The 15902-nt window shown below is 39.1% G+C and overlaps 1 protein-coding gene across 7 annotated transcripts in view; it reads right to left on the minus strand.

Moving 5' to 3' along the window:
* Window positions 1–15902, minus strand: part of bcas3 (BCAS3 microtubule associated cell migration factor) — a 260966-nt gene that overhangs the window by 157925 nt on the left and 87139 nt on the right. For all 7 annotated transcript variants that reach the window (XM_079824037.1, XM_079824039.1, XM_079824042.1 and 4 more), the window contains 3 exons: window positions 11196–11296; window positions 7421–7617; window positions 6651–6748 (listed from right to left, as the gene is read on the minus strand). In XM_079824037.1, coding sequence (XP_079680163.1) covers window positions 6651–6748; window positions 7421–7617; window positions 11196–11296 — 396 coding nt within the window. The remainder of the gene's footprint in view (window positions 1–6650; window positions 6749–7420; window positions 7618–11195; window positions 11297–15902) is intronic.

Consider the following 15902-nt stretch of genomic DNA (forward strand, 5'->3'; position numbering starts at 1 on the left):
CCTGTCACCTCATCGCAACATTTAACCCCACTCGACCAGATGTGTTCGATTATGCCTAAAACACTCACACAAGCCCACATACGACAACCCAAAAGCCATGGACGGAGTGTTCAAGCAAATGCAAAGTAGCTGGAAAGCATCCAAAAAAACTGATCCTACATCACAACTTAGCAATTCAATTGTTTATGATTGTATAGATGATGAGGAGGGGATTCATATGTTGACAGTACGAGTGGTCGTGTGTTGGAGTGGCTTGCAGCACTGTTGAGGTAAAAGCTTTGAGCGAGTACACAGCAGATGCCTGACACATTGCTGTCCATTCAGTCGCTTTAAAGAGCAGCTGCTCCCGCCGCTGGCACTACATACACAAACTCTCTCTTTCTCTTCTCTCTCTCTCTCTCTCTCTCTCTCTCTCACACACACACACACACACACACACACACACACACACACACACACACACACACACACACACACACACACACACACACACACACACACACACACACACACACACACACACACACACACACACACACACACACACACACACACACACACACACACACACACACACACACACACACACACACACACACACACACACACACACACACAACGCTGCCTTCAGTTCACACATATAGAAGTGTTCTGAGTGTTCTTCACAATGTTGCTATGTGGTTGCTGGGATGTTCTGTTCTGGGTGGCTGCTAACCAGCTCAAGTTAAAGAGCCAACCCTATTACACACAGACACATAAAAACGTTATATATGAAAATATATAAATATAAAAAAAATATTAAAAAGATGTATTTTCAGAGAGTAGTCAGAGAGTACATCTTCACTGGTTTGTGTGCTCAAATCATTCTGTTCTCTCCTCACAGCCAAAAAAGGACTTCGGCAAGACAAGAATGCTTCACAGACACCAAAAAGTGCTGAATGATTTACCTTCACCTCAAGGAAAAAGAGTTAAAGAGAGAGAGAGAGAGAGAGAGAGAGAGAGAGAGAGAGAGAGAGAGAGAGAGAGAGAGAGAGAGAGACTTTCTGCTTCCTTCTTGACTCAATATAAAGTGGTTAGTAAGAAAGTCAAGTAGATGGCCATTTTAGTAGATGGATATAACATCACACTCCAAAACTTTTATTTTTAACAAATAATGCAACACACATTGCAAATAATGAACTGAAAATGTTATAATATACCACAGTATTTTTACATTTTTGTTATGATTTCATTGTTCTTATTTGTATTATTTGACGTAATTTCATATTTATTCAAGAAAGAAGGCCAAAAGTCTGATATTATATCTTATATTTTCTGTGATATCAGAATATTATTTTATATTATATGTAATGTTTTTATTAATAAATTATAAATAATATATTTTTTTTAAAACACATTTTATTTTATTAATAATAAAGACAAATTGCTCATAATTTTATTGTTATAAAAATGTTATCTTATAAAATAATATTTTTTTATTTATGTATATGCATAAAAAATAATATAAATACCATATATAATACAGTCTAGCTAATAAAGTAGTTGAAACAACAATCTAATTTACACATAAAAAAAGAAAAAACAGAAAAGGGAAAGAAGGAGAAAAATTGGGAGGGAAGAGATGGCAGTGTGAGATAATGCTGTTGGGCCTCTGGTTCTCAGACAGTAGGTTGATGATAAGAATGGCATCTTTCACAGTCAGATCAGCCAATCTGGCCAGGCGTCCGCGGCAGCTTCTGTTTTGTGGCGGGGACTTCCAGGTCAGGGGCAGAAGAATGGAGTCAGTGAGTGTGGTGGAGAGGGGGCCTGGGGCAGGTGGCGAGTCGCTATTGAAAGAGACAGGCTAGGGCGGCAGGGAGAGCGCTAGGTCACGGGAATGGCTCCCCAATCTATAGGCGGCTCAAAAACACCTCTCATTGTTCGGGGAGATCATGTGGCACGAGCTCCTCCTTGAGCCGCGTCAGGATCCTTCTGGCTTGAATGTGAGCAGTATCTCTGACAACAAGCCACCTTTATGCCCATCCAGGTAATTACAGACCACGGGTGAGGATCCATTACTGCTGGACGCAGGTAGAGTCCAGGTGCCCAGTCTCTGAGCGCTCAGCCATGCTGGGAGAGGAAACCAGGGGAGCGATCAGGCCTGTCCCACTGGCCTAAAGGCATGACCAGCACAGAGGAGCACACTATACTACACTAAAACACAGAGATGGCTTTGTCTTGCCACACACACACACACACACACACCCTGCACCTGAGTTGAGGGCTGTGTAAGGGCGGTAGATAAAACACAGGGCACACACTCTGATGATGATAAGTATCGGTGAGAGCAGTTCTACAGTCACAATGTGATAACGGCCAGCAGCGCTGACCACTGCCATGACTGCACTAACGTAGGCGACAAATGTAGATTAGAAATGTATGTAGAAAAATAAACATTTGGTACCAACAATAAAACTGAATGCAATGAAATAATAATAATTCCATTGAAAAAAAGTGAGTTCCTTCCATATTTGTGGCTAAAACTGCAGGCCATTTTGTCAATCACACCTAGACAGCACAAAAATGTATTTATGTTACAGTACTGCTACATTTGTTTAGATGACATCATTTGAGAAATATTTGATCTATTTGTCGCCAAATGGAGTTGTGGATTAAGTAAAACCTTCACCTTTTACTTTGTCAAATTTACCATATTGTGTTTTCTTTTTGTTTGTATGTTTAATGATTTCATTTTCATAAACAATTAAATTATTGTCATTTTCTATTCTATTAATTTCTGTCATCTGGAGAAAAATAAAATATTTTATTTCAGTGTCAAATCATATTGTTTGTATTATTTAGTTAAAAATATATATATTTTATTTTATTTTAGTGTTCTGGACAAAATAAGGACCTTTTTAGGCATCTGATATATACGCATACTGGTACATTTTACACGGAGGTAAAAACCGTGATGAACTCTTGACAGCTGTTTTCATTAGTAGATGTTTTGTATGACTTGTTTTCAGTTAAAACCATTTAGTTACACTGCAGTTCGTTACTGATCAAGTAATGACTAACTTGTACTCACATTTGGCACTTTAAATCCATACCCCAACATAAAAACAATATACACTCAAACAGATGAAAACAAACAAAAACACGCCCTTGACACAATGCAAGACACACTTGCAGATATCAGTCAGGCTTCTTCTAGGACGCGATAGCAAACTCACAACACGCCAGCATCTTTCGTGCACTGTCGCCCGCTCATCTCCCGATCTCCGACAGGCCCCTGCCACCCAGCCACGCCACACACATAACAACTGGGCCAGGAAGGAAAAGTGCTCTCGCCAAACAAATGACGGGGTGTTTCTGCTACTGAGTCATAACAAAATACAATCAAAAGAGATTTGTGTTCCTGCTCGCTTTATGGTTCAACTAGATAAACCGCCTCCTGTCTTCCCTCGCACAATGCGCTGTGTAGTCTAGCTGGGCCGGAGTGACGCTCCCGGGACCAGATAGGAGTATCGATAATGCCGGCTGCATGTCCGATTGATTTTGGGAAGCTGAGACAGTGGCTGTGTGATTCTTTCTTTCTCCTGATACGCTGTGTCAAGCAGACGGGCGCTGCTTATGATGGGTTTAGTGTCAGCACACACATCCGGCAGAAATCCGGCTCCCTTAGGGGTGGTATATAACACAAAAGACACCACATAAACACACAGCACAGCAGCATTAATGTATAGCAGCTATGAAGCTATGATATCTTCATGTGATCTTTCTGAAAGACCTACTTTCCACAGGTTTGTGAGCCGCCTACATATGGTCATGTACTGCTTTACATGCTTTTTTATCTGTATGCTGATTTTAACCAAGCTTGTCACAATGCATTATGGGATTGACTTCTCCACAAAGGATACATGTGATGCCGCCTAAAGGCCCCAATATATTTCAAGCGAAATCGAATGACGAACTGCTGTGACGTCATTTCGAACAAAATCAGTGCAAAACGAAGTTTGTTCGGAATTCGAAAAATCTTTGCTGGTTAATTTGTCCCGTTCAGTCAGTCAAGGTCAGACATCTGCGAGTGAAAACATGAACACACTGGAGAGCTGCTTTATAGAGGAAAATTAACACTGACACTGTTTTTCATGTTTAATACAGTAAAGCTGCTTGATTTTAAGCAATCTATAGTATAAAGTGCTGTATAAATAAACATGACATGACTTTACTGGAGTGCAGAGCTCGTGCAAACATATCCACGTTGCTATGATCAGATGTTTTTCTTATGCTTTATTAAAATGCTTGCGTTTTCTCAATTTTGCTGTGTGTTTATTTTGTTATTGAGAGGAAAGCGTGCAGCACATATTTACATACTCATCTAACCGTCGCTCTCAGCAGTGTGGACGGCGTTGGATGTTCGATAAAAGTATATCGCTGCTCACGTATTTCAAACTTGTATTTCATTTTACCGATAAACGAAGAACAAAAAAAAAACTTTGTAGTGAGCAGTGTTGGGGGTAATGCAATACAAGTAACTTGAGTTACGTAATAATATTTATTTTTCCAAGTAACTAGTAAAGTAACGCATTACTTTTCAAATTTACAACAAAATATCTGAGTTACTTTTTCAAAAAAGTAAAATGAATAAAATCAGTCAAATGCAAAATCAGAATACTATGCAAATCTCCAATAACTAAATGTTCAATAAAAAAACCTATTTTATGCATTTAATCTACCTTTATATTTAATTTACCAATGTCTTGCTGCTGACCTTTGATGATGAAAATTACTAGATTTTTTGTTTTTATTGTTAAAACTTTTTTCTCCTGCATCCTATTCTACCATTATCCAGAATGGCAGCACAGCAGAGCTGCGCCCTCTACTGTTCATGTGTGAATTTGCATTTTTACCTCAGCCTGGGGCTTATTATTTCAATTTTGGTATGAAGAGGTCTTTACCGTTGCACAAAAATATAACTTTTTTACAAAAACAAGCCCAGCCCAGGTGAGAAAAAGTAACGCAAAAGTAACGTAACGCATTACTTTTCTTAAAAAGTAAGTTTTACTTTTAGTTACTTAGTTACTTTTTAAGGGAGTAACGCAATATTCTAATGCATTACTTTTTAAAGTAACTTTCCCTAACACTGGTAGTGTATTAAGAAGTGTATTATTAAGACCTTAAGAATCTGGTTAAAACAAAGTATAATTAAGTGAACTTGTTTTTATTATTTGTCAAATATTTTAATTTATATAATTTATTTTATAAAATACAATTTCTAAAATATAGACTATTTTATTGTTAAAAATAATAATACTATTTGTCAACACGAAGTTCTAGAAATATTTTATTTATAACAACATAAAATGTATGAAATATACACTATTTTATTATAAATGAAAAATAAAATAAACATTTTAATGAATGCATTTTATTTTATGTTATTCTACATATTTGTCAACACAAGAACAAAAAAACACCCTTTAGGCATAAACATAAACGCTAAATTTTACGCTGACTTTTGAGTAATCAAGTTACACATAACAGAGTGCAGCAAGAAACTGGGAAAAAGTTTAAACGGGGCCTAAACAGTAAACAAGATGGAGACACTGTCCTGCAGGACAGCATTAGATCCTCCAGGACACCCTGGACTAGAGAGAGACATTGCGGCAGAGGAGGTGTGTCTGCACTCCGCGGGACAAACAGGGCCGTGCTGTCTTTTGAAGGCACAAAGACAAAGCGATGAGCGCTGATAAGAGCAGGCGCCACACTGCTTGAAGCCCTGAGAGCTGAGCAATCACACACAGACTGATAAGCATCAGCCCATAAAGAAGACTCCGGCAGCTCTCCACCAGACGGGCCGGAGAAGAGAGAATGAGAGGGAGGAGAGCTGTGTGATAAAGATGGTTACTTTCTTTCTTTTGGAGGTGAGGGTTTAGAGGAGGAGCGACGTGAGATGATGACGAGACAGTTTTCTTGACAGGAAGTCACTAGATGCAAAGGAACAGCAGGTACGTTTGAAGACACCGCAGAGAGTCAGTGCAATCTTAAAGATGAGAACGCCTGACAGTGCGATGCAGCTAATGTGTGTCTACAGGCCGGGCACTAAACATCACAACAGTCAACACGGCCTACCTTCTACTGACAAACCACATTTTGGAGCTTTGCTTTGATTTCAATGAAACATGAAAGATACGTGTGAGCATACACAGCAAAATATCACTCTGCAACTGAAAAAAGAGCAAACAGTGCATTGTACTTTGATTCTCTGAAATTGATTTTCTCTCTTGTTTTGTTTAGACTGTAGATCTACATACTGTATACAGAAGCTCAGAATGGAAAGAAATATTTTAAAAGCACAAGCCTGTCTAGATATCTGTTGATTGGATTATCTTAACATGACAACAGGAGGAATGAAAAAAGAGAAATCAAAATCCATTTAAATCTAACTCAAAGGTCACAATAACCATATTTACCAAATGTAGACTGCTGATAGTTTTTTTGGCAGGTTGCAACTCTTTCCATGTAACATACATGAAATAAAAGTGCATACATGTCAAGTAAGAGACTATTCTTGAGAATTAATTACACTGGGAACCGCTGTTTGTAATCCAAGAGCTTCAGAACCTCTGTAAAAGAAGAAACATAAAAGCAGCCAGTGGTCTTACCTGAGCCGGTATCTATGACTGTGGACTGGCCTCTACGGTCGGCCACCAAGCGAGAAGAGCCAGGCATGCTAACAGGCTCTGAACGCACCGGCTGGATCCTGCAACACAGGAATAAAAAAATTGAGAATTACACTAATTGATGCTTAACCTGTTAACTTGAATCATATTTCAAATTTTGCTCTAAAAAAAGCCCCCAAATGAATAGATAGATAGAGAGAAAAAATAGACAGAAAGACAGACAAACGGACAGTATCAGACAAACAGACAGATAGACAGACAGACAGACAGACAGACAGACAGACAGACAGACAGACAGACAGACAGACAGACAGACAGACAGACAGACAGACAGACAGACAGACAGACAGACAGACAGACAGACAGACAGACAGACAGACAGACAGACAGACAGACAGACAGACAGACAGACAGACAGACAGATAGATAGATAGATAGATAGATAGATAGATAGATAGATAGATAGATAGATAGATAGATAGATAGATAGATAGATAGATAGATAGATAGATAGATAGATAGATAGATAGATAGATAGATAGATAGATAGATAGATAGACATACAGACAGATGCTCTGATAGAGTAATGGTATTGTGCAAGTGCTAGACTAGAGCTGGTCAATATGTGTATTTAGTGAATTGCTGTGGTTAGTAACATGAGTCTATGCTGTCACACTGTGAATTTGGTGTTGATGATGACAGCTGGTAATGTGAGCAGTATTGTGTGTGAATGTGAGTTTAAGCATCGGCACCTGAGGCTGTGCAGGTCCAGGTCGTCTGTGTCGAAATCAAGAAGAGGCTGCTGGGTGTCGCTGGGCCCCTGTGACTGAAGAACAGAGGAGCTGGAGGAGATAACCGTGGTCTGACCTGATGGATGGATGGTCTTGAACTGAAACTGAGGGCCCATCCAGAGTCTTCGGTGAGGGCCAGTGTGGGTAACAATCTCCACCTGAAAAGTATAACACATATAGAGGAGCATTTTATTTGCAGCATATTTAACTTCAGTGCACAATATTTGGATGAATCTCACAGGACTTCTCTGCTTTTTTCTTCTTAGAACAAATATTTATATACTGGTAAATATATAAGAATAAATAAGAATTTTCATACAATACTGAAATTGTATATGTAGAGGTATATAATGTATTTAAAAACATTTCTTAAAATATACACTCACCTAAAGGATTATAAGGAACACCATACTAATACTGTTTGGCCTTCAGAACTGCCTTAATTCTACGTGGCATTGATTCAACAAGGTGCTGAAAGCATTCTTTAGAAATGTTGGCCAATATTGATAGGATAGCATCTTGCAGTTGATGGAGATTTGTGGGATGCACATCCAGGGCACGAAGCTCCTGTTCCACCACATCCTAAAGATGCTCTATTGGGTTGAGATCTGGAGACTGTGGGGGCCATTTTACTTCAGTGAACTCATTGTCATGTTCAAGAAACCAATTTAAAATGATTCGATCTTTGTGACATGGTGCATTATCCTGCTGGAAGTAGCCATCAGAGGATGGGTACATGGTGGTCATAAAGGGATGGACATGGTCAGAAACAATGCTCAGGTAGGCCGTGGCATTTAAACGATGCCAATTGGCACTAAGGGGCCTAAAGTGTGCCAAGAAAACATCCCCCACACCATTACACCACCACCACCAGCCTGCACAGTGGTAACAAGGCATGATGGATCCATGTTCTCATTCTGTTTACGCCAAATTCTGACTCTACCATCTGAATGTCTCAACAGAAATCGAGACTCATCAGACCAGGCAACATTTTCCCAGTCTTCAACTGTCCAATTTTGGTGAGCTTGTGCAAATTGTAGCCTCTTTTTCCTATTTGTAGTGGAGATGAATGGTACTCGGTGGGGTTTTCTGCTGTTGTAGCCCATCCGCCTCAAGGTTGTGCGTGTTGTGGCTTCACAAATGCTTTGCTGCATACCTCGGTTGTAACGAGTGGTTATTTCAGTCAAAGTTGCTCTTCTATCAGCTTGAATCAGTCGGCCCATTCTCCTCTGACCTCTAGCATCAACAAGGCATTTTCGCCCACAGGACTGCCGCATACTGGATGTTTTTCCCTTTTCACACCATTCTTTGTAAACCCTAGAAATGGTTGTGCATGAAAATCCCAGTAACGGAGCAGATTGTGAAATACTCAGACCGGCCCATCTGGCACCAACAACCATGCCACGCTCAAAATTGCTTAAATCACCTTTCTTTCCCATTCTGACATTCAGTTTGGAGTTCAGGAGATTGTCTTGACCTGGACCAAACCCCTAAATGCATTGAAGCAACTGCCATGTGATTGGTTGATTAGATAATTGCATTAATGAGAAATTGAACAGGTGTTCCTAATAATCCTTTAGGTGAGTGTATAATATTATCTATTAAAATATGCTAAACTTAAATTGTAAAAATAAACTTATTTCTGTGTACCGCTTTGTTGTCTTTGAAATCACAAAGGAAAGTTAATGAGAAACTTTATAATTACTGAAATGTTAATAACTTAATACTTATGATAGCATTTATAAAACTTAAGTCACTAACACATATTATATAATGCCATATATATGGCATTAAACTGGGGATTGTGTGACACCAACAGCTCCAATACACACAAACGCACACACAAAGGGCTGTGTGGGTAAGTGTCTGTTTTCGACCAGCAGTGTCAAATCTGGGGAAGGGAGAGGGGGGTGGGGAGTTACATGTGTGTTAGACAGACGCCACTCTTCCTCCCCAGTGGACTGCATTAACATGGCATGACACTAACATCATGAAGCAAGAGCAAGGGAAGAGCGGAGGAAAAGAGCGTCCATCCGGCCAACATCTCTCTCTCCACTTCATTTCTCCATCTTTCCTGAAAGAGCATGGCGTGGGGTCAACTCTTCCGTCCTCTTCCTGTCACATCTGTGTAAATGAGGCTAGCGGTATGTGTTTTTTTTTTCTCTGTAGTTAACACCAACAGTGTTGCACATCCCAGAGAGAAACAGATGCGGCGCTAGCTTTTTTCTGCTTTCATGGAGGCTATGGCCAGATGTTGCTCCCCTCTGCACTCTCTCTGCACTTCGCCTTGAGCCCGCCATATTGCAGCCGCCTCACACTGACAGCACTTATTACACACAGCCCGCTGCCATAGCGCTCAAAGAGGACTGTGCTTTTTATGCTATGTTGCCATAACACATAACAGACAAGCAAACTAATTGCAATCACATATAAAGCAGATAAATAGAGCCATCAACAGGGTTTAGACTGTGTTTAGCCAATAGCTGTTGCTGCACGTGTTAATGGTGTCATTAGGCAGGCGGGATGTGATGGGGGATATATGCTGTCGCTAATGCTGGTACATTAACAACCTTAAGGTTTAAGAGCTTTGGCTGGGGCCGTTCAGGCCACACAAAAACTGCCACACACATGCTGGACATGTTGCATCTGGGTAATCAAGAATATTAGATCTTTAAACGTGCAGTGGGGTTTAAAAGTCTGAGACCACATTGTAAATCTGGGATTAAGAACCTAATTTAAAAGATTTTGAACAATTTAAAATGAAGCATTTAATGATGTAAAATAGATTAAAAACTTCAGCTTGAGTGCTGTTGTTACAATACTAGGAAATAATGAACATTATATTAATTTCATTAAAATTGTTATGCTGATAATAAGACATACTCTGTTAAAAAAAGAAATGTATTAAAGTTAAATCAAATAAATTGAAGTACTAAAAATCTATAAAACTGAAATAAAAAATAAAAATGACATCACATAGCAAAATTAATAAAAATTAAACTAAAACTAAAAAACTAAAATATAAAGCTAATAAATACAATAATACTAAAACACCACTTTAAATAAATTAATAAAAGTGTGTTTAATAAATCAGTCATGCATAACAGTGCTATGCTTTAGTCTGGACGACAAAAGATAGAAATAAAGGATATGCATTTTACCAGATCCATGTAAGGTGTACACTCACCTAAAGGATTATTAGGAACACCTGTTCAATTTCTCATTAATGCAATTATCTAATCAACCAATCACATGGCAGTTGCTTCAAGGCATTTAGGGGTGTGGTCCTGATCAAGACAATCTTCTGAACTCCAAACAGATCTCAACCCAATAGAGCATCTTTGGGATGTGGTGGAATGGGAGCTGCCCTGGATGTGCATCCCACAAATCTCCATCAACTGCAAGATGCTATCCTATCAATATGGGCCAACATTTCTAAAGAATGCTTTCAGCACCTTGTTGAATCAATGCCACGTAGAATTAAGGCAGTTCTGAAGGCGAAAGGGGGTCAAACACAGTATTAGTATGGTGTTCCTAATAATCCTTTAGGTGAATGTATATACCTGGTAATGGGGCAAGAAATTATTTATGACTTATACTGGCAGCAACTCAGTGATGCATTATCAGTGTAAGTGTTTCACTGAAATGTGTGTAGCTTAAGTGCTGTTTATTACGGTTAAAGTTAAGCTAATGCAGAGATGAAGGCTATGGGAGGAGGCGGGAGGTTCTGACTGACCTGTGAGAGCCATTCTTCATCCTCCTGGCCACTGTGATCGGAGGCCAGGCTGTCATAAGACTCGTGCCGAGTGATGGGGCCAGGGCTGCCAGGAGGTACCACTGCACAGACAGAGAAAATAGTAAAGATTAGTTATGTACTAAATTTATATTATATTATATTATGAGATCACCTTCCAAATAAATAAATAAAACCATTATCACTGTTTCTGTAAGATGTGCACAGCAAGTCACTTGCATACAAGTGCCAAAACTGCCAATATATTATATTGTTCTATTATATTATATACCGTATTACATTATAAGAATAAAAAAATGAAAATTTAACGATTAAATAATACAATTTTCATGTTGTTCCATGATGACAGTTTCTATAAGAAGTGCACCAGAAGTAATTTGCTAAAATAATTATTATATTTGTTTTTATATTATATTATATATATTAATTATGAGATCACCTTCCCAATATAAATAAATAAAACAATTATGACTGTTTCTGTAAGATGTGCACAGCAAGTCACTTGCATAAAAGTACCAATATATATTATTTTTGTTTATATTATTTAATATATTATATTTTTATATTATATTACATTATATGAGTCGCTTATATGAGTCGCTAAGAAGTGCACTTGTACTGTATAAGTCATTTGCTAAATAATGATATTATACTATATTATTATTATTATCACCTTGAAGAAAAAAAAAAAAGATAAAGATCTTCAGGTTGTTCCATGATAACTGTTTCTGTACAAAGTGCACTGTAAATCACTTTGCATAAAAGCTAAGCAATTAACATTTCTGTGCTGCGGAAAGCCAGTAAAAATGTTCACTCTGTGTTTTGGTATGTGAGAGAGAGTGGGACAGATAAAAGAGTGTGGAGCTGTCAGCAGCAAAGACAGCACGGGCAGAGACAGATGGAGCACTTGGAGGCTTCGCTAAGCAGGCGCCAAGTATTCAGACTAATGTGCACAATCAGTGGCTTCCCTTCCCACCTCCAGGCAAACACATGCCTTTGTTACCAATGTACATAATACAGCAGTGAATAATAAAGATGTCAAGCCCTCATCTGGAGGACACAAGGAGCCCGTCGCTCTTATTCCCTCTTCTTCTCTCTATCTTTCTCGAAGACATAAGTGCTCACACACCAGGTGTTCAGACACACTTGATGAGGTGTTCCTGCCAGGTTCATGGCGCAGTCACTACTGTGTGAGTAACAGATACACTGACACCTCCACTCGAAGGGGAAAGCTGCTCGCTATCGGCCCCACTCAATCACAGTAACACTAGCCGCTGCCAGAGCGCGGCCTCCGCTATCCCAGCACGCTGCATTATGCGGACATAAATCGTAGAGTGACTTACCGACCTCTGATGGGTCAGAACAGAGCCAGACCATGTTACCTCTTAAACACAATCAAGCTCTGGCCTTCCTACTTCTCCCCTCCCAAAGCCCAGGGGGACAATAAGTGTTGACTAATAAATAATTGAAGCGTAAGAACAGTAGCTGGCTCTGTAGATCAGGTTACAGTGGGTTCATAATGGCCGGGCTTAAGAGGTCGAGGACTCCTGGACTGTTAAGAGCAGTTTATCTGTTGTGAGTTAGAGTGTGAGCAACAGAATAAGGACAGGAAACAGGCCCTGACCGCATAAACCCGCAGTATCACAGTCGCAGCCTGGTTACAAATTTGCTTTGGCCACCAACACACAAACCATGTACAAACGACCTTTCAGTTAAATAATGTTTGTTCAGGTGCATAACGGTGTAAGCATTGACACCTGGAAACAGAAACCAGACAAGCTTTTGTTAATGTTGTTGCCACACTAGTTTTCTCCACACTAGAAAATAACTACAGTAATACATTTTTTTTTTTTTTATCAATTCATTCTTAATATTTTTTTTTACAAAAGCAAATAAATGTATTTTAAACCAAATGTATATAGTATGTGAATAAGATTATATGTGAACATCTAAATATGTAATAATTTAATAAATTAATCCATGTTTATTCATCTGTATGTTTAAAAATATATGTATTTATTTATTTCCATATTTATATAAATTAACTAATATGTGAATTAAAAAAATGTTAAAATCTAAATATTTACATATGTACAAAATTTGTATTATCTATTTTATTAATTTATTTATTGCATTGTTATTTGCTTTAATGCATGATTTATTGCTTGGTGCCCAGTAAAAATGAATCCTATATGTGGCAACTTTGTATGTACATAAAAAAAGTTTAAATCAAAAAGGGTGCAAGAATTCGTCATGTTTGTCTTATAATATTTTCTCCCGGTTTGTCTTGCATTAAATGTTTCTGCTATAACTGTAGTTTTTTCACTTGATTTACTTAATTATTTCGTATAGGTGTTGGGTATATTTTGCTCGCTGTGTTCCAAAAATACAACGGAAGATTATGCGAAATAAATGAGCTAAATGTTGTAAAAGGTCATGAACAAAAACCTCACACCTTTCCTTAAGAAATCAGGACTCATTCATTAGAGAGCTCTCAGACACACAGCCGCCACTCTCTCTGCTCAACGACAGCTAATGTCGCAAGCTGAGGATTCCCTGAGCGCTGTCAGTTGGACCGAAGGAGCTTCGCTGGGCCAGCGTGTCCTTGTTATCTACCCATCATCTGGGTATCATCAGCAGTGGCTGGGTAATGCTCCCCTTCCCGAGAGCTGCCAAAGGCTGGGCAGATGGACAGGTGGAGATAGTGACCAAGAAGTGGCGCCACGGTTGCTTTTATCACCAGTCGTGCAGGCTCCAGCTCCTCTGACCCTACCGTCCACATGCTGCATTTTTAATCAGCCGGGTCATCCAATCTAGAAGCAAGACCAGAGCTGTCAATCACAAAGCCCTGCTCGCTGCGAGTCCTCACAGTTTGAGGGTAAAGGCACGCACCCCGCCCCTTTCTGAGACGACTGAGCCTGGGAACTGTCCACTACCAATGCACCTCTGCTATCTCCAGCTCTCTTCCGCCATCTTTCTTTGTATTCACTCCTCTTCAGAGTAGCCTTTTACGAAGTAATTACAAAGAAAACAACAGGCTGATAACATTAACGGCCAGCTAAAGCTTCTTTGTGCCTGATCCCTAAAGGAGGCGCATCACTTCCTCTGTACAACTGCATAACTGAGAAGACCCCAGTGAGAATCTTGTCAACAAAATTATTCATGGGAATTTTTATTAAAGGTTTTTTTTTTTGTCAATGTTAACAAAGAGGAGAAAAAAAGTGCATCATTATGATAATTATTTAAATTGAATCAAAAATATGACAGAAAAATAATATATTATTGCAAGTAAAAATGAAAAATGAACACTGGAAAATACTAAATCACGTACATTGCATTCGTCAGTCATTGCCATTCATGCCGTTCAACAAATTAACAATCTCACACAAAAAAATCCAATATTTGTCTTAATTAATATATCAAATATTTGAATATCTGGATAATTTTGCACTTTTTAACTAAAATTCCAATTTCATTGAGTAAAACTAGATGCTATGTTAAAGTAAAATGAATGACAAAAAAGTTGGTAATACTTTAATAGGGGGAACACATTGACTATTAACTACGACTTTTGCCTCAATAAACTCCTAATTTACTGCTTACTAATAGTTAGTAAGGTAGTTTTTGTAGCGTTTAAGTTTAGGTATTGGGTAGGATTAAGGGATGTAGAATATGGTCATGCAGAATAAGACATTAATATGTGCTTTATAAATAATAAACAGCCAATATCCTAGTAATATGCATGCTATAATAAGCAACTACTGTAGTTAATAGCGAGAAATTAACCCTAAAAAAAAAGTGTTACCAAAAATGTATTTGAACATTATTTAATGATATTATAATATACACACACATCCACACGTGTACTGGAAAACCCTAAACTACATTGGATACGTCAGCGGTTGCTGCTCGCGGCGCGACACAATGCAGCAAACAATCAAAGGTGGCACATCGTGGGCTGCCCAGCACACTGAGGGCCGAGGGCGACGGGCAAACATCGCCACATGCATATGCACAAATTCTCTCCTGTGTATCAGGTCGGGAGGTTCAGCTGTAACAGAAGTGCACGGGGCAAAGATCTCTGGCTTATTTTAATTAGACATTAACGTTAATGCACTGAGCAAGCTCATTATGCCTTCCTTTGCCCCTGGTGAACCGCATCCACACCGAGCCGCTGCCACGACTGCTCACGCCCCGGCTATTTCATCACTCTGACACATGCATGGCGATTAGACCGACTTCTAGAGAATATTCTACCCGTTAGGCCTTGAGCACTTGGGCTTTAGTTGCAGAGAAGAAATGTGAAGCTTGGCCTGAAGGACCCAGACAGCTAATTACTCATTAATGTTTATGATTATCCAGCTAACGCAACAATGCTCACTTATTCAACATATATTAGATGTGTGGTCATCCGTGAGCCTTCTGCCCTCGAGTTGCGTTCTCTTGCCTTTCATATGTCAACCCAAACTGCTCACGCTATCTATGCACTTGTTATTAAATTACATGGGTTTAAAACCACACTAATTGGTTTAATCTGAACTTCGGGTTAATTTGGCTGTATGATGAGTTTCAGGGCACGGATGTACTACCGAGCGACAAAGGCCTGATTCACAACACCACCGGAGACAGAAAAGCGCTTCACCGACTGCTACGTCAGATGGAACGGGCTTATCTTCTGCAATCTTTCAA

Source organism: Gobio gobio, assembly GCF_949357685.1.
Source record: "Gobio gobio genome assembly, chromosome: 8".
In the NCBI taxonomy this organism is placed as follows: Eukaryota; Metazoa; Chordata; class Actinopteri; order Cypriniformes; family Gobionidae; genus Gobio; species Gobio gobio.